General features: G+C 39.8%; 2 protein-coding genes across 2 annotated transcripts; both read right to left on the bottom strand.

The window, feature by feature from the left end:
• Positions 1-2,151: 2,151 nt before the first annotated feature.
• manbal (mannosidase beta like) lies at positions 2,152-4,155 on the bottom strand. Its single transcript, XM_030777733.1, has 3 exons — positions 4,070-4,155; positions 3,491-3,667; positions 2,152-2,629 (listed from the first exon to the last, which is right to left on the bottom strand). Exons 2-3 carry the CDS (start codon positions 3,638-3,640, stop codon positions 2,522-2,524), a joined length of 258 nt encoding a protein of 85 aa, XP_030633593.1. The 5' UTR covers positions 3,641-3,667; positions 4,070-4,155; the 3' UTR covers positions 2,152-2,521.
• Positions 4,156-9,290: 5,135 nt separating this feature from the next.
• Positions 9,291-20,460, bottom strand: syt2b (synaptotagmin IIb). The gene is made up of 8 exons (XM_030777448.1): positions 20,241-20,460; positions 19,597-19,757; positions 15,095-15,226; positions 12,668-12,835; positions 10,930-11,097; positions 10,681-10,798; positions 9,772-9,905; positions 9,291-9,506 (listed from the first exon to the last, which is right to left on the bottom strand). The coding sequence occupies exons 1-8, from the start codon at positions 20,458-20,460 to the stop codon at positions 9,291-9,293; spliced, it is 1,317 nt and encodes a 438-aa protein (XP_030633308.1).
• Between the last annotated feature and the right edge of the window lie 1,149 nt (positions 20,461-21,609).

Here is a 21,609-nt window from a genome sequence, read left to right on the forward strand (position 1 = left end):
CAAATTCCACACAAACCTTACCAAGAGTACTTATATACTGAAAAGCAGACTAGATTAACAACCAGGCACCCAGACTAATAAAATAACAGATTTGGAACAAGACAGACAAAGCAATGACTGACCAGTGAAAATGGGGAAGTGAGAATCAGGGGTATTACAATGTGGCACCTCCAATGTGTTGCTCCCACCACAGGACGGGAGACCTTGCAGAAACTGGGCTGGGGACTCAGGAAACCAGGACACTAAGGGAGCACACAGAGGCAGGGCAAGAGACAGGTCTAGATACCCTGGAACCAAAGTCCCTGCAGCAGCTGGCTCTAGAACCAGAACCTTGTTCACTGCTGCAGAAACAGGAGCCTCAGCAGCAACAAAGGCAGGAGCAGAGGCTTCAGTGGAGATGTGACCAGGAACAGGAACCAGAACCTCAGACGTTGATGTGGGCCACACATCCAGAGCCTCAGCAGCAACAGGGAGCTAAGAGATGGCAACAACCTCTGCAGCAACAGGACTCAGGACAGGGGGCCCCAGGGGCAGCCAGAGCCTCTGTGGCAGAAGGAGACCAAGGCAGCAAGTGTCTCCTCGGTGACTGGATCCAGTAGTTCTGCAGTGACCAGCATCCCTGCAGGGACCCGTCCCAAAGCTGGAGCCCTCACTGCAAGAAAGATTTTTTCACTCTGAAATGGTTGAGCTTTAAGGTGGGCAGCTGACCTGTGTGGGAGAGAGGGTGGTGTTATGAGGCTCCAGAACTTTGCTTTCCTTTGGTCTTAACCCATGACTGATTTATCTCCCAGTTTTGATCCACTATCTGAACCCCCAATAGAGTGGACTGCTGGAAAGTCAAGATGAAGTTGGAGAACTACCACCTGATGGGCCTGGGAGAAGAGTCTTCACCTGGAACTTGGGAGACCTGGGTTCAGTTCATGCCATGACTGCAGTTTTTGCTCACATTGCTGTTCCATGTCACCTCAGAGCACCGGTTCCCTGTTCCTACCACCTTAGAGGCCCAAGATCCAGTTCCAGCTCCTGTTTGTCTTGGCGAGGGTTTCTAGGTACTACAAAATCACTTGCTGCTTCTGGGTCTCCTGTCACCACAGAGGCTCTGGCTGCCTCTAAGCCTCTTATCCCGGTTCCTGTTGCTGCTGCAGAGGCTCTGCCTGCCTCTGGGCTCCCTGTTCCTGTCTCCACAGATGCTGTGGTTGCTTCTGGGCTCCCTAGTCCTGTTGCTTTTTAGACTTTGGACATGTGGCCTGCATCAATGTCGTATTCTGGTTTCTGGTCCAAGCTCCACCCTCTCTGCTCCTACCCCTGTTGCAGCTGAGGTTTCACTTTCTGCAGCAACATCTGAGGTTCCGGCTCCAGATTTAGTCACTGCAGGGACCCTAGTCCCCTTACCTGCCCTGCCGCTGGTGTCTGTGTGCTCCCGGTCCTCTAGGCACCCCAGTTTCAGCAAGGTGTCCTGTCCTGCGATGGGAGCTGCGCATTACAGGTGGGGTGCTGTAAATTGACTAAATTCCAGATGTTGAAAGTTTTTTTGTGTGTGTTTAAGATTCTTTTTCCTTAACTTTGTCTTCAAGCAAAAGTGATGTCACACCACAGGACAAAGAGGTGCTGACAGTTTAGAATGGTGTATACAAAAAGGAATTTTTCAGCTGTCAACTAGACGTGTATATCGGAAGAATTTTAGAGATTCATAAATTCAGCTGGTCTGTTGCCCAGAGGGGAGCTTGTTTTAAAATGCATCATCTGTCAGTCATGCCTGAAACAAGAACTGATTTTCCTGTAGGAATTTATTGAGGCCAGTGCATGTTAAGGAGTTTGATCAGACACTGAGGGTGCGCTTTGAAAGCTCAACAGTAATTTGATCCAAATGTATTACAAGACATGTTTATAACTCTTTATAACTCTAAGTTCGACTGGCTGTTGGCAATGTCTGTAGGGATCATATCGATAAGCATGCCCTCAATTAGACCTACATCTGTGTGAACAGCAAGCAAAGATATAGCATTTTTTTGCAAACAGACAATATGTTGTGACACCGTAACACTGATCAGACGTCAATTCAAATTCAAGTGGTAAAATTTTTTTTTTCTTTTTTTATGCCCATTATTGATTTAAAAGGGAAAAAAAAGCAAAACTGGTGTGATCAATTTATTGACTTTTGAGTTTTGTAATCAAACATAAGATGATGTAGAGCATACATGACAAATGACGAAACAATCTAAATTATGAGGCATGTAGTGTATGAATATTTGAAATGATAAAAGCATTAAATTTGAAGTGAATTTAATATAAATAAATGTCAAATATGTATAAAAAGTTCAGTAGAGTCAGGAGCATGGTCTCTGTCACTACTGCTCATATACTCATGCAAATTATAGTTTGCCAAGTCACAGTGAGGGGAAGGAGAGTCCTATTTCTGTGGTCCATAACCATTTTCTTCTTTTCTTCTGACTCACACACATGCATGCATGCACGTGTGCACGCACACACCTACATACACACACAAAATGAGTCAAAGTGTTTATCTTTTTTTCTTGCTCTCTTTCTTCGGTTTCTGGCGTACTTGAGGCATCGCTCCTTTCACCTTTTTGCTCGGTTCTCGTGTTTCAGCTTGTTCCGAAGCTTCATCCTAGAATAAAAAAAAGAAATGCTTTTAGTATACACTGGGCTCTGTATTAGAACATCTTTCAGTTTACAGCCACCTACCACCCAAACCTTAACCTGCTACATAATCATACCATGAACAACATTTAAGCCTTTCTCTGAGCAGCACATTCAAGCTATTCTATTCTAGGCCTTCTCCTTGTAAGAGAGACATTAATAGACTATCACACACAGGGTAGGCCTTCTTTGCTTGTTGACAGACATTAATAGACAAAATAGTGAATGTGGGTTATGACTGGGTATCAGGTTGCACTGTTTTAGTATAAGAGCATAGTGAATGGTACTCGTCCGAATGCTAGCCCAGTCTCCTTCACAAGATGCTGGCTAACAAAACTGTTCTCTTCCCACTGAGCTGACCTAATCCTTTATCCTTCTTTTCAGTTAAACCTTTCCATTCTGTACTTTTCTTTTAATACATTCCAACTCTAAAGATGGCGCTATACTTTTGTGGTACATATTGATAATTATCCCTTTGCAAAGACTGTGCAGTAGAGTGACCAATTTTTCCCAATGACATTAACAAGATGTTAGAAAATGTGAACCCTTGCTTAGATATTTCATTGCTCAGACAACATAACAAGAATCAGATTAGACTTAAAGATGTGAACTAATAGTTATGACTAACATTTATACCAATATAATGACAGGTGATGTCATTATCAAATAGTCAACTGACACTTACCCCCATCTAAACCTAATCTAAACCCCATCTAAATCAACCTGAGTCATCTGCTATATAACTCACTTCTATACTCATGTGAACACACACACGAACACACACATATATATGACTTACCCACCCAAATTATCGGCAGCAAAAAATTACCTGCTCATGGCTTTTGGAGGTCGGTATGATAACGGCCAAGATACAGACAAGTTGGAAAATGGCACCAAGAAAGAGCCCGTATCGCAGAAGACTCTCGAAGAAAGTGGGCTCTGGTACCTCCGGAGGCGACAGGTCCAGGTCAGCCGACATTGCGTTTTACAGAGGGTCAGTTATTCTCTGCAATGAAGTGCAATCATGTATTAATATTATGTTTAAACAAAAGAACCTCTGCGGTTTCCTTTGTAATGGTTCTGAGGTTAGTAAGAAAAGAAAACACCCACTGCATAAAACTGATTAGAGATTTCTAAATAAATTTACGATACTAGCTGACTAGCTAAAAACTGCATTTAGCTGAGAACTTTTTAGGCTAAAGGAATGGATCTCAAAGCCAACTGAGATATAAGTCTATATACATGAATATACATGAAATGAGAACATCGAGATGGTTTAAGAACTTAAAAAAAGCAACCAGCTTATCAGTCATCAGTGGGCCACTGGCTTTTCCCTGAATAATGTTGTCCGCAATGAGTTTTATCATAGGAAACTATTATCAGGAAAAAATACTCAGAAAGAACTTACCAGTCAGAGTCTTTTTGTCAGTAAAATCAAATCGAGGCAAAAATTAACTGATAAACACAGTCCTGTCAATTACTAGGACACTTCAATCTCTGTGATACACTACAACAAAACTTACTCACGTAGTTCCGGTTTCTTTGTTTGATTCTTCTTCTGCAACGCCGTTTCATAACTGTTGTCGAATAGCGTCACCCAGTGCTCGGAGAGCGAAGAGGCACGTGTTACTATTAGGTGAGAGACCCACGTCAATGGGCAAGTTGAGCTGAATTGCTGTTTTTCAACCTTCTTCGTTTGTGGTTTTGACTAAACTTATACGCTAGATACAAGAAACAATAAAGGAGTTGAAGTCTGCAAGTACATAGATGAATGATACTGTTAAGCCTATTAATTCTCCAAAATTGAATTTAATAAAAATTAGGACCCACTAACTTTCTATGTCTCTTACCTGTGATGTATACTAAAGCATTATAATTAACGGTTATAGGCACCAATGCATCTAAATGCTGTTTTTGCTGCCGCTTTCCAAAAAATTCTTGTTGTATATACAACACAGTCAGTGAATAGCCTTGCTATTTATGTTTAAGGTATTTATACTTTTAGTTGGTATTTATGAAACATCACCAGCAAGGTCTACTACTGCACCCCATGAAAAGAATCACAAGAGTCCACATGTATCCCAGTTACAGTTCACCCCAAACTGTGTAGCATGCCTTAAGACAATCAAAACCACACTGAGGTAAGTTATGGTAAGTTGAGCAGGTGAGAAATATGTACATTCTTTCGACACCAGAGTTACTGAAATAAAACACCACTCCAGGCGCCAATATTTAAAAGGCCTTTATTTTCTATGGTTACTAGTTGATAACACATGGATAAATCTGCATGTAGACCTCTCATGGTTGGATCCCTTGAGGTTTTTTTTTGTTTGTTTATTTTTAAACATTTGTTGACTAACAGAATGATCAGGGCTATAGGAATTGCATTTTGGGAAGGCTTTTTTTTTTTCCTGTGTGGTCAATGTGTTTCTTGCAAAGGGTGGGGGGGTGGGGGGAAGGGGGGAAACATGCCAAAAGCATCCACAAAAGGAATTTACTGACACAGATACCTGTACACAAGACTAAAGAAGGGGGTTACTGAGGAGAGAAGCAGTTCTGTGGAAAGAGAGAGAGAGAAAATAGTCCTATTTGGCAGCGTAATGAAGGTGGTGCGAGGTGAGACCAGGTCGAGTTAGATGGTGTTAGTAAGCAGCAGCGTCGGCAGTATTGCACTGAGAGTTTTACGATTACACGGCTGTGACTCCACAGTGGGGAAGTGTCTTGACACAGGGAGGTGTGAAGGGGTTGGTAGATTGGTTATCTACAGTGTCCCAGGAAGACTGGGATTTTGTTGTCTGCTTTGGCAAAGAAGACGCCAAAGCCCTGCGTTTTTTTTCACGGTCACAGAGGAAACATTAAGACATTACGCTCCATTGGTCCTAATTTCAAAAATACAACACACGAAGCTCACACAGATTCCTAAAGAGCTGCTGAAAAAATCTCAAGCTGCTTGGGAAACAACTACAAAAAAGCACACATCGATTTAAAGCAAATAGTAGAGATCCAGGTACTGTTTAGATGAACTAAAACATATCAAAACAAAGATTCTGATTGGAAAGGACTGTAAAAGAATATTGTCTGGCAACTGAAACTTTTCCCAGTTATAATGAAAAGATTCTTTTGATGGTATTTTTGAGTATATTAGACCCATACAACCTAGTACTATACATCATATACTATTGGCATATCTGTCACGTGAGACTCCTCTAATACACAATTTCCCTTTTGTTTTCACATACTTATAGTGAAACATGTAACATTCTATGAGGTACTACACTTTGACTTTACTGCCATGATGAGGTTTTCTTGTACTTCGGGAAGTGCAGGGCTAGTGAAAAGTGGCTGCTACTGCTATCATTTCAGAGCTGTAACTAATCCATCAGGCAGTGGTTTCCAAGCTCTCACAAAATAAAGTGAAGCAAATGTTAGCAATGTATTTTTCCTATGTTTTTTTTTTCTTTCAATTTCACACATACTGCATAATAAAATCATGCCACTGTGGTTCACTACAATTATAATGATAATCTTTTTTGCAAGCAATTGTTTGTATACAGTTTAAAGTGAGACAGCATATAAATTTGTTTGTGACTATGAACATGTGAAGCAAAAAAGAAAAAAGAATTGCATTGCTTCTCAAGCTCCCTGGCTTACAGTTCAAGTGTACAAAAGCATTCGCAGATGTTTTTTTGTCTCTGAGTAATCTATTACGGAACAAGAAACTATTAAATAAAAAGGAATAAAACACCCGACTGTCTTTCAACAGACAGTTGCTTTTTGAAACAGTGAAGATTACATTATTACATTTCACAGAGAGTAGAATGTCTGCTATTTACTGTCAGAGAGGTGTCTTTTCATTGAAGTCCTAATATGCTATGCTTTTAGGACCAATCACATATGGCTTGTGTTGATAAGTGGTTTTCATGAACACAGACACCTTGTATGCCAAACGATAATGGCCAGAGGAAGAGGACGCCAGAGAGACACACTGGAGAATATATTTAGGTAGGGTTATATGGAGGACTGAAAGTCTTAGTCACATTTAACAGTTAATCTGAAACAGAATTTATGTTGCAATATGATTGGCTTTTGTAATTCTTCTTCTTTCTTTCTTTCTTTCTTTCTTTCTTTCTTTCTTTCTTTCTTTCTTTTCACAGTTCTAAGAATCGTATTGTACTTTTTGTGGACATGAGGTGTAGGACATGTAGCGCTCTGACTTATCATATTCGTCAACCAGATACTCATTACATGAACTCACACACAAGTGCTTGAAATTCCAAGAGTCTGATTTTTGCTTGTTAATTATTTAAACTTGTAGCCCCCAATATCACTCTACCAGTATTAACAGGTCAAAATGAATACACAGACATACAAAAAGAAGAACATTACACATAAATTAATTGCGCATAAATAAAGAAACAGAACCAAAGGACATTTAAAATCACCTCACCAACAAATATTAACAAATGAATGTTCACACTACACAAAATAATGCTCTCCAGGTATAACAGTATCCTGAAAAAAACAAACAAACAAACAAACAAACAAACAAACAAACGTATATTTCTTGTGTTACATTCGGTCCCGTACCCATATACTGGGGGGAATATTCACAAAATGTGCAGTCAGTGTTTTTTGTCTACATTTTATTTATCAAAACAACAAATGCCACACACACACACACATACACAATATAGTTATCCTCTATCTTAAAAACATGCTTCTGTGTACATCTGTTTGTAGGTACATGCGGTTTTAACAAATTTGCTTAATGCAAATATACACTGCACAGTTCAAAGAGATAGAGAGGGAGACCAAAAATGTACAAGGATGTTCTAATTTGTTTACTGCCTCTCATCTTCCCCACTGTTTTCAGAAAGATATCTTTTAATCCCTGTTTCTTAGTGCAGAGATTGGATACTGTGGAAGCACATCTCCTGTAAACTGGCACCAGTTCCTCACCTTTAAACATCAGTAAAGACTTTGGCTTCTCGTTGGATGATGTTATGGTTGTGAGTGACAATAAGTTGGCTCAGACGCAAACAAGGCAGTAAACAAAAACGAGAGGTTACAGAACATGTCACACATGCTTTATTTATGAATCTACTGAATGTACTGAAAAAAAGGATAAATCAATATGAATTTTTATGAAAAGAAACAACCACATATGTCAAACAAGGGCTGATACAACAGATTCATGGCCGGGTACACTGTCTGATTTGTCTAAAAAGTTTTGCTTTTGGAACTGTTTTTCATTTAGACATTGAAAAAGCCACATTTGTTTACACACGGGGGTTTGTGAGATGATAAGAAAAAAGAGTGATGGCAAATGAACATGTTCTATTGACATCTCAGCTGTCAGACCACACACTTAATTCCTGATGGCTTGTAACTGCAGCCTTCTTGTTCACTTTAGTGAAATATCATTTACAAAAACAAGACTCACTTTATTCTCCTTCTCTCTGTTTATCTTCAAGTCATTTCAGATTCTCCTGTTTCAATTACTTTCAGACTAATTAAAAACCGTGAATTAAAAAACAAACAAACAAACAAAAAGAAACCCTGACAGTTGCATGAAAGTTGCAGTAATGGTAATGAGCAGCTATTTTTCTTCTTTATGATGTAAACAAATGAATGATCCATTTGAATTGTTATTATGATAATTATGATGCCACAAGGCATTAAAGACAATCAGGTCTGGGCATAGTTTACTTATATCCTCTCAGGCACTCAAAACCATCATATGGAAGTCTTTATAGGAAACCTGACATCAGCAAGAGAATCTTAACAACCTGCTGGTAGTTATAATGTAAGTCTTTAATTCTGGTTTAGAATAACTAAATAAGAGATTAGTGGTTAAAAAAAAAAACAACTGAAAAATTATGTCGTTAGCTGTAAGTTACTACCTAATACCAAAATTTACCAGATTATTTACCTTAATTATTTGCATTATTTGAAAATCTGAGGATCAACAATAATCATATTTCTGGCATGAATGATCATATATCATCTAAATTTTCTCATCAAGTCCTTCTGGGCTGTTTTTTTGGACACACTTTAAGCTTAGTTATTGGACTGAGATTTTTTTATGCTTAAAGAATAAAGACTAAAAGTAGTTGCGCTAACTAAATGAACCTGTCAACACAACTGTTTGTGGAAGATCAGGTTGATTATAACCTATTTCTCAAGGTTTGATTTGTACAATCTGAATCAGTCTCAGTTAAACAGAAGTTTAACTTTCCAAGGTTTTGGAGGATGCAAAAAAAAAAAGAAATGCAGACATTTCTTCCACAATGTCCTATGAAACCTCTGCCACCATATTACGGTTTCTAAAACTGCAAACCTTTAAAAAAAAATTAAGGTCAAATCAAATCGTCTCAGCCCCTCTACTCAGTGTATATTACATAATGAAAAAGTGATATTACAACTGGGGAAAAAAACACAAGGTGCTCACATTCAGCCATGTAGGGTTTTTTTTTCCTCACTTTTTCAAGTTTTTCTAGAATGAGAACTTTTGCATTTGTTGTTTGTTGGGAGCAGTCATGGTGGAGCAGGTACAGTCACATGATGGGATTCATGCATTGGCAGGTTAGGGGAGTTAGTCGGTTAGTTGGGATGGTGAATTTCGGGGATTACTTCTTGGCGTTGAGCGCTGCCAGTGCTGCGTCCACGTCCTCCTCTTGTTTGAGCGGGTGCCACTGGGCAATGGGGCGACGTGGGTTGGCCAACATGTCGGACCAGTGCTTTAGCTCCGTGCCCGTGGCTTTGCTTCCGATGAAGATCTTACCGATGGCGTCATTTTTGCCGATCTTGTCGTAATCAAACACGGTGACGACCACAATGATTTTCTGCGAGGGATACAAAAGAAAATATTTTCACAAAAGAACAAAATCATGCACACTCCTACAGATCTTTGTTTCCGGGATGAAGATTCACATTTGAATATGTATGAAATGGAGACTATGATAAAGTGCTGTCAAGATATGAATGCATAAATTTTGAACAATGAAAATCCTGTTTAACACAGGATTTTCAACAAGGCAGCAGATCAGTTTCAGCTAATCTCTGATCCTTTATTCTGCTGAGGAAGTCTCTGTTGTTTTCATGCATTACCTGCATCTGTTCCAGTGGAATCTCAAAGCTGAAGGACTCATTGTAGTAGGGGTTTAACGTGTTCTTCTTCACCGTTGTCTTCTTCTTCTTCAGGCGCTTGCCGTTCTGCAGCAGTTGGATCTTCACATAAGGATCTGTGCGTGAGTGAAACAAATGCAGTTATTCATCAAAATGCCTAAAGTCTGCCTGTCTTCGGTGTATATTCCAGCTGTAATCACATTGTGAAGTTAGGCAAACACTGTTTTGTTTTTTTTCCAGTGAACCGCCGCATCCTCTGTGTTTGGTAAATTTTATTAGTTTGGGACTTCCTTATTAAAGAGGGCATTTGGCTTGTTATAAGAGTACTTACAGCGGTCTAAATGAATCACTGACAGCCATAATCATTTGGGAGACACGCTAGTATGCCTCTGGGAGGTCATGTCTGCAACAATTTCCAAAACAAATACGCTGCAATTCTGTAATCCAATTGACGGAGCGGAGTCTGCACATGCCTGAGAAAGCATTCTTAAATAGCACATTGGGAACTTACTAGATGAGTCATTTCTCATCTGAATTTGGTTTTCTCCGAGACAGTAAAAAAAGTACCTAATGAGGTGAGTTGGAGGACCTGTTCAAAGTCTTTAAATCCAGATCTTGAGAGACAGAGAGAATCTGAGATGGTCAGCATCTTGATAAACAAACTAGTAGTGCACAGTATGTAGGACCAGTTGACTAATATATGAAACGTCCTCAACTACCATGAAACAGACTGTGACATTAATCTATCACTTCAACAAACTTTCATTGTTTCATTTGTCCCAATTCAGTTACAAAAGCCACTCAGACATTTGCTCTCATTCCTACACCTGATAACCAGCCTCCTGATCCCTAAACAGTGAAAGACACAATCAGGTTCCACCATCTGCTCACCAGACAGTCCACCCACATCCATCTTCTTCAGGTTCTTGGCCTCCAGGATACACACAGTGAGTTTGCCAGCGGTAGGGACGTAACGCAAAGAGATGCAGATGTCACCGAGTTTCTCAGGCTGAAGGGAAAATGAGAAAACGGTGTCATACCATATCCACCCACAAGCACATCGAAAGAAATGTCCTCTCAACAGACTTCCTCTCGTCAAATGAGTTATTTTTGTAAAGGCACATATGGTGAGCCAGTCACCTCCTCTTTTTCAGCGCTCTCCAGATCTCTCCATTCTTCGATAGGCTGGCCCAGATCCACTGTATTCATTGGCAACTTAACCTCCCCGATGATGTCATGCTTAGAGAACCTATCGTAGTCATAAACAGACATGACCAGTGTCTTGCCACCCAGCTCCTGATAGGGAACCTAAGATGGGGAACACAAGAAAAAAGTTCAATTACAATCATATGAGAGAAACTGAATGACAACACTCCCCTGCTTGATGACTGTTGTCACCGTATTTTTCTTGAAAGGCAGAGGAAGCAACAAACCCAGTTTTGCAAGATCATATTGCCTTGAGGAGGTGCTGTAGGAACCATATTTAACTGGTTTGTCCTCACATCTGATTAAACATGAACCTCAACACAAGGCAAATATGCTGGACCAACCTGACTGTGAGGTAATAATTCTACGCACAGACTGTAGGAGCAAAAAACATTTCATCAATAAGACCTCCAGACAAGATTTGGAGTGGTCTTACTCATAAACTTGTCAGCAGTTATTTAATGCACCTCAAAGTCTTAAAGGTGCGTTACGGTAAACACTTCGAGAGTCTCCTTTGGTGTGGAGTAGAAATGATGGTGTTTGTAGCTGTGGCTAATGAGGGGTTCTTTGTGTCATTAGTCAAGGAACATCAAAGACAGCTAATTCATTCTGCTGTCAGGCACTTAAACATCATTAAGATTTAAAATGGAAGTCGCTCTTTTTTCCCCCACTTTTTGTGCCAGTTTGTTTAGACTTCCTTTCGTTGGCTTTTTCAGAGGGTGAGGACTGTGGAAGGACGATGCGCACATCCTATTTAAATGGTACAGTTTGCCATTCTCATGGTAAGACAGATTGCCAGCAGGGAAGAGGAAGGGGGAGAATTGTTCCTGACCTAGATTAATTTACTTGGTGCAAAATGAAGACTTGGTCCTATTACACTCACACACACACACTCTCTCTCTCTCACACCCACACACACACACACACACAAACAGGAGGCCTTTTCTATCCCTGTGGATCTCATTAGTGACTATGGAAAACCAAAGATTACACTAACACCGGTTGAGGAATTAAGCTAGAAGTGCTAGCAGCGTTGAGGGTACCTAAGCACAGAGCCCACTGGAACTGGGGCTATACAGCACTGCACTGGAGCTCTTCTTTAATAATGCAGCAAGACAGGCACAGCGGCGGAACAAGGACTGGACAGTACTGTTTCAATGCAACCCTGCATCAGTGCTCCTCATTAAACTGAGTAAGGGTGTACTGACTAGCAGACAGGTTGTATCGTGTGTATCAGGGCCAGATTAAGGAAAAGAATTTCTGGATCCTCACAGCTAGATGTGAAGAACACTGCAATTGTGGCAATGCACCTGATAATTTTAAAAATGTGCAAAATTTGCAAACAATTTCATAAAAGCAATGTCAATAGCTAATGTGTCAATAAAATGATATGACAACATAACATGCATTTCCAATTCAGAGCTTTCGTGGCTTTTGTTGCAGCTGTTCATTCATTGTTCAGAATCATGGGTGGTTCCCCTCATGATCTCTACACTGTGATCAAATGAGAGCATGCAAATACTGTAGACCATTCTCAGAGTTAAAATTTCAAAAATGAACTCCATTTCTGGCCATAGGACCAGAACTAATATTAGTATGAATTAGTTGTTTAGCACAGAGAGAGCATGATTAATCTGCAGAAAATAGGAGAACTGATGGCTAGCAGACTTACTTTAAAGACAAAGGATTCATTGAAAACTGGATTGAGGGTCTTTTTGTGTACTTTGGTGTCAAACTTCTTCTTCTTGTCGGGCAGGAGGAAAACTCTAACGTAAGGATCTGACGTTCCTCCTGTATCCATAGAAATGAGGTCGGCACACTGCAAGACTCCTACTGTGAGCTGAGGAGAGAGAGAAGAGATTAAAAAAATCTATCTGAGCAGGCAGTCAGGCAAATGTTCTGCTGCAATAATACAAAATAAATTAAAAACATAATAAAAATAAAATAAAACAAAATAACTGTCTCCTCTCTAGGCAACAGAGTAACACTTTTCTCAGTTCATAGGTTTAGCATGCTAGTCTGTGCTAGCTCACTAGCTTTGCTGTCTGCAGCAAAATGACACTTCACTGCAGCACTTCTTCAGTGACCACTGAGATTTCTGGAATTCTGACTAAGTCTATTGAAATAAATGAAACCTAAACTGCATGTATATTTTTATTCCATAAACTATTCAGCAGAGATGTAAAAAGTGAAACTAGAAGTACTCTTGCTAAAAAAAAAAAAAGTACTCTACGTAGAGTTAAACTCTATTGTGAATTAGTGGCTATTTTACTCTTACTTAAGTATTTTTCAGGAGAGATCCTTTAACTCTACTTATAGTAAGTTTTATTTTTAGCAAGAGTACTTCTACTTTTACTTTTTACATCCCTGCTATCCAGTAATTATTTCACAGCCATGGATGAAACGTCACTTTTTTTGCTGACCACCCTGAAAAATATTATATTAGAGGATTCTGAAGAGTTTTTTGGATGAAAAAATAAGACGAGGCCTTTCAGTGAGCAGGGATTGGGTGTTTATTCATCTGCAGAGAATAAAAGCTCTTTATCATCGATGTTTATTTCGGGCACGGCTCAGCAAAGCTGTGGGCATCTCCACTGTGAGTCAGCACTTTCTTTCCACTAAATCTACACCATGTCTCTGCCAACAGTGCCGCTGCATATCTCAAGTGTCAATAACTTGTGTTAGCTGTAGTCACTCCTAAATATGACATATTTTGAAATACTTGTTGTGTGTGTAGTGAGTATGTCAGCATATGCATATTTCACTGCATATGTAAAAAAGTCCGCTGACAGAAATGCAACTGCACAACACAACGCTGTGGTTTTTTGTTATGCGTTCAAACATTACAACAGTAGACCCCGTCTGAGTATTGCTGGTTTTGTTTTGAAAATAAAGATACTTATTAAGCTATTGATTAATAAGGAATCAATTTAATTTGATATTTTAAATTAATAATTCGCTATCAACTTATAAACAAAATATTTAACAGGTAAGAACTTAAAGAACACTGAAGAACAACACTAATGAAATGACAAGCAGTAATTTATAGATTAGCACTGCACTGTAATAACTCTATGATGTACTTTGGTATTGACCAAATGTGATACATTTATTGTCTTGGGACTCAATAAATATGTTCCTGAAGAAATGTAATTGGAAAAAAGTACCCAAAGAATCACGCTGAAAACTAAGTCGGGGTCTGTTAGATCCAAAGTACTGGAAACTTGGGGTAGAGTTGGCAACCTACCTTTTTTTTTTTTTTTTTAAAAAAAGTACTTCTTAAGTTAGTGAGGAACAAACAATGCTTTCTTCAAACAAATGTTGTATAAATATTCTGATTAGACTGCAGTTCTGCATCTAAAGATTAACCTAAGTTAACACCCATTTTGTAACTGCTGAAATGGATGAGTGTGACATCTGTGGTGCTCATTGGCATGCACTTTGACAAGTTTGTCTGTATATCTGTTTAATGTTACAGCAATTAATACACTCCCTGTCAACTATTTCTGATTTATTTTACATTGATGAGTATTCACAAACATGGACAATACTGTCCCAGCATGGACTGCACACAGAAATTGAAACTGTGGGGTATACATTGTTGTGACTCTTGTATTTACATTGAATATATACATTTGAGCAGGGACACCAGATTGATATTGACTCCTATTGATAGTTGCTTACATTCATGTTCAATGGGATTTTTCAAGCAATGTATCTAAGGGTTATTGGTTTTGACACTGAAAGACAACCCGCAGAGCATCCTGACAGGAGCGATGTAATCCCCAAATAAACGCAAGTGATTTAAAGAGAGCCAAAAGTTGACCCTCTTTTTTACTTCAAAAATATTTCTGTTCCTCCTATGTGAGGATGAACATTCTCCAAAGGCAAGCAAACTTCAGATGCTACAACATTCCTCAAATGTATCATTTATACTTTTCTTCACATTCACTTATTGAAGGTGAAGTTGTGGTTCTTTTCTCATGGGTCTTTTTGTCACGGGTATCCAAAAAACTCATTAAACCCTGAGCTTGGTGTTAACTCAGCGGAGCTGTCAATGAGACGGCTGAGGGTTAAAAAAAAAAATTGAGAGGCTGACCTTGTTATCTTGGAAGTCATAATCTAGAGAGTACTGCAGCTTTCCCAGCTTCTCCTCTTCCTTTTCCTCTTCCTCTTTTTCCTCCTCCGTCAGACCGGTTTCTCCATCTTCGTCATCATCATCCTGGTGTTTCTGTAGGGATGCCAATGTGAGGTGGTTTCAGATAACCACACTCCACAAAGTAGAGGAACGATACCTGACATCTGCATGCTACAAGCATAAGACATATAAAGCCTCTTGGGTGCAAAATGGTGTAAGCGGGCCTGTTTTCCCACTCTGTCTGTTCATCGCTTGGCATAGCAACCTGCCGCTAATGCAGTCATTCAGGGTTTGGATGTTTGCAAATGGCTTGAGTTCACAATTTCTTTTGGTGACACATTTTTTTTTTAATTTGATAAGGTAATTCAGTATAACTTGCACAAGACTATCGCATGTGTCTTTGTACATTTTTGCATATGAATATATATTGTGAATAGTCTAACTGCATTGGGTACAACTTTAACTTCACCAAGCTTGATATAAATGAAGTCCTTCAAAACTCGATAGTCCCACTTGCACTGAGACTCTTTCACTTAATTCAGTTTCAAAATGGTTTTGAGAAGATCTTAAATTTATTGTGCATTAAGCAAGTTGCATGGATATTTATGGCTGTTTCTCTCTGGTCAAGAAACAGCAACTTGTCAGCATCATTCAGAAGACAGGCTGGTGAGTCTAGTTTATGGCAGAGCCAGATTCTATTCCAAGACTTTTAAGTCTGTCACCTTGGTTTGTGTATTTTAAGTTTGGTCCAGACTAGAGGGATGCAACATCTTCAAGAGGCATACACAGACTTGTGCTCCATTTGAGGGCTTTCATTTATCCAGTATGGGTAGACAGCGAGAAAAACTTTACTGCGGTAACACAACTCTATTGTATTCTAACGGCCTAAAGAATGAACTGAAATGTACCCCGTGAAATGACGTAAAGAAAAAGGCAACTAAGTAAGTGGAGAACATTTCAAAAGGCTCGTTTTTGATCAGAGGTACCCTTGCGTAGTTTTCTCTCCTATCTCCTTGTGTCACCAAAAATTGTCATCCTCAAGTCAGTTCCTAACCAGTTTCCAACTGCAAAAAATTAAAGGGCACAGCAAATTGTTTGTTATTCCCAAAACTATACAGTCCCACTCTAGTGATTTTGACTTTTGAACATCTTATTTATTGAGTTTTGATCACTGTTTTGATATTTGTCTGTTCTCTCTTTTCTGATTATGGTTTCTTAATTTTTTCAGCAAAAGACTGCAGGAATTCAGAACTGGACAACAGTCTGACTTTCCTGTTACAAATTGTTCTTTGAGTGTGTGTGTTTCAAATAGCTATGCCCTTTAACACATGCATCAAAGGTGAGTAAGCCTACTGTGGATGTCCTTCAAATGAAAAACTCCCAACTTCTCAGTATTAGTGAGTTAATATCTAGGAATTCCATTCTTGTGGGAAATATCTAAGGGGTTTGGTATTTTTCCACTTAAGCGGGGTTCTTTACAAACATTGTAACTTTCCTTTGTTTATTTGTTTGTTTTCAAGCAGCAACATCAAAAAAGGCTCGGAAAAAAAACAAAGTCGTTACAACGGTCATTCCAGTGAACCCCGCCCACGCGGCTTGTGCACCCAGCGGCCAGAGAGCTTCGCCATGATCTGTCCACCTACCGTAGCGCCGTAACGTCCCGCATCAGGAAAGAAACACGGCGCGCGCACACACAAGACATAAAGCAGGAGGGAGGAGAGCAGAGAAAGAGGGAGAGGTTGAACTCACGACACACCAAGAACACAATGAAAGACAACAGAGAGACGGTCAACGACACCACCAACACTACTGCGCTGAGAAACGACACATCTTTCACACCTGTACTTCCAAATAATAGTCCTAAATGGACAGGCGTCGTCTAGGGGGTATCTGTTTACGTAGTCTGATGACGTATGCATACGTATCCATTTCTTCCCTGATAAATACGTGTCATTTCTCACCACAGAGCAAAATGAATTACAACACACGTTCTTCACAAAAAAAGGAAAAGAAAACTGCACAAAGAATAACACACAGAATAGCGCTTGCTATTCCAATCCTTTTTTCGCATGAAGAGACTTTAAATTGGTTTTTGTTAACCAGGGGCATTAAGCACTTTCTATATTCAAGTCGCTTCCGAACATAAGCAACTACAAGACTACAGCTATTTAATCTCAAGTATTTAATTATATAATATAATGAATATATATATATATATATATATAATGAAATACATATAATATTTCATTATATATATTTCATTATATATATATCTCAACTCTGACCATTGCATTTCGAGGTGTGGAACATATGAGGTGGATATGAAGTGTCCTTTAGAAAGCATATATACATTAGTTTAACTTTTCCTATTCTTGTGTGTGTGTGTGTGTGGTCCTGCTGCGTTATTTTTTCCCCACTCGGATTCTGACAAATCCGACATCCTGAGCTAGGATTGGCCATTTGTTCATACTCACAAGCAGTCCACTGATTGGACGACAGTTGTGAACGCGCTTGTAACGCGAAACACAGCAGATGAGGTGAACAGCTGGTGAGACAGTGTTAAATTTTGACAGAAGATTGTGATACAGTGTGAAGTCGATGAAAAGCAGAAGTAGAGTGACCTGGGCCAAAAATGAGGACGAATATCATGCAACAACAACAACAACAACAAAAAAAACGGAACTGTCACCGATTTTGATTGATCCATTCATTCATGTACAACGTCTGCAGCCTACAGATGTATTTTTTTCTCCACAGAACTCTCCAGACTTGGCAGGCCAGATACCCAGCTTTTATAGCAACCTATTTGTTCTAGCTTGTCTACTTTAATCATATTTCGCCAATCACACCAATCAAACCCATAAAAAAAGTTGCAAAAAAGTAATTCCTTCTCACTTTCCAGAGAAGCAGGAAAATATCAGTCATTAGCCAGATTTATGAGCACTTGACAGATAGTAATTTATCTAACCTGGTTAGTGTGAATATATGCCATGGGATTCAAGTTCTTTAATGTACAGACCTCATAACAAAAATGTTCTTATGTGTTTCTTTTGTTTTCAAGGCTGGTCACCCTCTAACTTCAGTCCTGAAATATGAACTGCAGGTGAAATATGGAGATGATTATGTCTATGCCTCAGCAGACTGCTCCATATGTCCTGACTAGCAGTTCTGTTCCGGGAGTGATACTTGGACCTCGAGGTGAAAGATGATAAGGATCTCAGAACCAAATGAAAATACTGTCTTTAAAATATATTTAAATGTTACATTTAATGGGTTAAACTACTTATTGAAGGATCAAATGTAAAGAGATGTGTTTTGATCACATGGTCATTTGTCCAGCTCCAGTAGACTGTGAGGAGTGGGGACTCCATGTGCCAAGAGTTGTCTGCTATGGTGCACACTCTGGAGGAGTTGCAAGAGACAGCATCAGCGTGGATGAAAACAATTAACAATATAAAACACAATACATCAATGCTGGCATCTGGTACACATTATGTTTGGACAATATGGTGGTGTCAACCTTGCATCAAAACATGCCCATGCTCTCTGGAGGGCCTCACACTGTGATGGGGCAACCATGGGAGCAGATGATAAAGCTTGGAGGAAGACGGTAGCTAGTTGCTGGAGGACCTTTAAAATGGCCACCAAGCCGGGACCATGGTTACATCCACCTCAGGGGAGTCTGAACTGCATGGACTCAAAGCCTTGCTGAAGTAGTGTGCTGCAGTAACCCAAAACAATGGCCATGATTTCACTTTTTGTTTATCTACTACCCTCGCGGTCTGTTTTTTTTTTAATTTTAGAATTTCAAATGATTTGGACTGCCTAAATTCAATTTTCAAAATTGCAGTAATGTTTAATATTCTCCTTTGTCTCTGAACAGGATGTTAGGTCATAGTGCAAAAAAGCCACTAAAACCATCCAGGTGATTTGTGCTTATTAGTCAGCTGGTGGAAACATAAATATGTCATTATTTCTCTGAGAACTGGCAAAGAAACGTTGAGAATTCTTAAGGTTTTGTGGTCTAGGTCAGCAAAGGCCTCCAAATCTTGTTGTGTGTGTGAATGTGATTTTCTGGAAAAGGGATGTGGTCAGACGTGGTATTTCAATATTGTTTATATTTTATCGTTCCCTAATTTATGTTACATTGAAGTAACAGATTTGAATAAATATTTTTAGCCTGAAACATCAGTTGTATCCAAATACTGCACATACCATTTGGTCATCAGTTTGGGATTAAACACACCTTCTAGACTTTCCGTTTAAAACTGCTTTGATGTCTTTGATATTTCTCTTGTTCCACTCTTTGCTATGGTTGCTATGGTGATGTGAACTACTTCCCAACTGCCAAACTGGCAGACTGCTTGTGAGCATGATGTACCAGCCAATCATGGAGAAGGAGGCGGGATTTATTGGAATATGGGTGGGGAAATAAAAGAACGCAGTCCAGCCCCATGACATACATCGCCGCCTTGCATGTTCTTCATGTTGAAGCCGTCTTTGCCCTTCTTGCCCTTCTTGTTCTTCTTCTTCTTGCAACAACACTTTTTAATGATGCAGAAGCAGCAGGTGAGGATGAGAAGGGCGGCTACCACGGCGATGGCGATCAGGGCCCAGGGAGGCACTGACATAAACAGCGGGAGAGGTTTGTTATTTACTCGTAAATTCACACACACACAAAAAAAAAGTCACAATGAGCGATCAGGCTAATGCACCGTAAATCGGTTGACCTCTGCCAAAGCAGAAAGTATTGCATTTGAAGAATACAAAGAAATCAGAGTTCCATAAAATGTCACAATCAATTTAACAGAAAAAAATGATACTGTCCATGGCATCTCAGAATAAAATGGGTATTCATGCCCTTTTCTTTCCCCAGAACGTAATTACTGTCAACGTGATTTATTGTCTTTTTTGTCCTGACTTCATTTTCGTTGGGAAAAAGGAAAGAAACTGGTTTGGTAAGGTCATAGTCTTTTTTTGTAAGTCCAGAGAGGACACGTTGTGACACCCTCAAATCAACAAATAATGTTTAACATCCTGTAAATAGAAGTAATTGATTTTTTAAACGATTGTCAAGCAGTAAAACATGTATCTGAGCAAGACTTACATGGGATCTTATCGATCTCGTTGAGAAACTTGCTTTTGATCTCCTCGAAGACGTCATTCTTGTTGACCGGTCCCTCGGACTCGGTGGAATTGTCTGCTGCCGTGGGGATGGCTGGCGCTGGAGCCATCGTCATGGCACTGGTGCTAGCGCCGGCACCCGCTCCTGTGGGTTCAGGTCCCACCATGGCTTCTGGTTTCTTCTTGAACAAGTTCCACCTCATATTGCGCAGTTAGCTCACACAGTGTTGTCCTGCAACATAAGACACGGTAAGTAAACGACTGCTTCTTCTGCACTTGTGCTCCACTGCGTTCCTGCAGAACAAGTATACAGTTAAGTGGCTTCATGTTTTGCTGATAGGCTGATGATGCTGTCCACACACTTGCACTGTAATCGGTGTATGGTTTCCTGTTCAGCGGATGAGTCACACAAGTCCCCACAAGACGCAGATAAAAGATTAGTGCCAGGTGAGAGAATCTGCATGAGCCATGTGGACATGTCTATTATACTGCTTATGAGGACCAAAACCGTTTCTATGGGTCTTATTCTGGAAAAAAAACAGCTTGCAAAACTATCCTCGACATGCTTCAGCATTAATCAAACAGGCTGAGCTTTGCTCTCTTGCTTATTGTGTGCTAAACTGCAGGATGACAGAAATTCATTAAGAAAAGCCACTTGTATGAAACTCAGAAGAAGACTTCAGATGATGAAAGGGCTAATGCCAGGCTCAAATCAGCAGGTTGAGGATGGGGGAAAAAAAACAACAGTTTCTTTAATGCAAATACACACTGATGACGGCTGAAGGTCTGTGCACTTTTTCCTTTTTTTATTATCATTATTAATAAAAGGACTGGATGGCCTTGCATTTAAATAATGGAGCAGGAGCTGAAAAAGGCTGTGTCACAGCTTTGGGCGCGTCAGCAGCTGCCACAGAAGACAAACGACTGACTACTCACTCTACTGCAGAAAACGACCAACATCTACAGCTCAGAGGAGGGCACAGATGAGCAGAGCTGTTCTCTCAGAAACACCCACCCTGTTTGAACCAATCAGTATATGACTCTGTCAGTGACTACATTAATCCACTATACCCAAGCTCCTTTACTGTAAATTTCCTATTCAGTGAACACATATTATAACATCATCCTCAAATAAACATCAGTACAGATTATATCTTCCATAAACACAGCCCAGTTTCAGTTATTTTTGTGTTTTGAACAGGATCAGAAGAACAGTGGCGGAGCAGCTGCTGTAAAATATTCTGAGATGATTTTGGCACATCCGTAATGGCACAGCGCCAGAGCCTCATTAAACATCCCCCACCCCCCACATCCCCCCCCCAAAAAGTTTCTAGCCTTTGGTAATTAAGCAA

Source organism: Chanos chanos, chromosome 6, assembly GCF_902362185.1.
Source record: "Chanos chanos chromosome 6, fChaCha1.1, whole genome shotgun sequence".
Classification (NCBI taxonomy): Eukaryota; Metazoa; Chordata; class Actinopteri; order Gonorynchiformes; family Chanidae; genus Chanos; species Chanos chanos.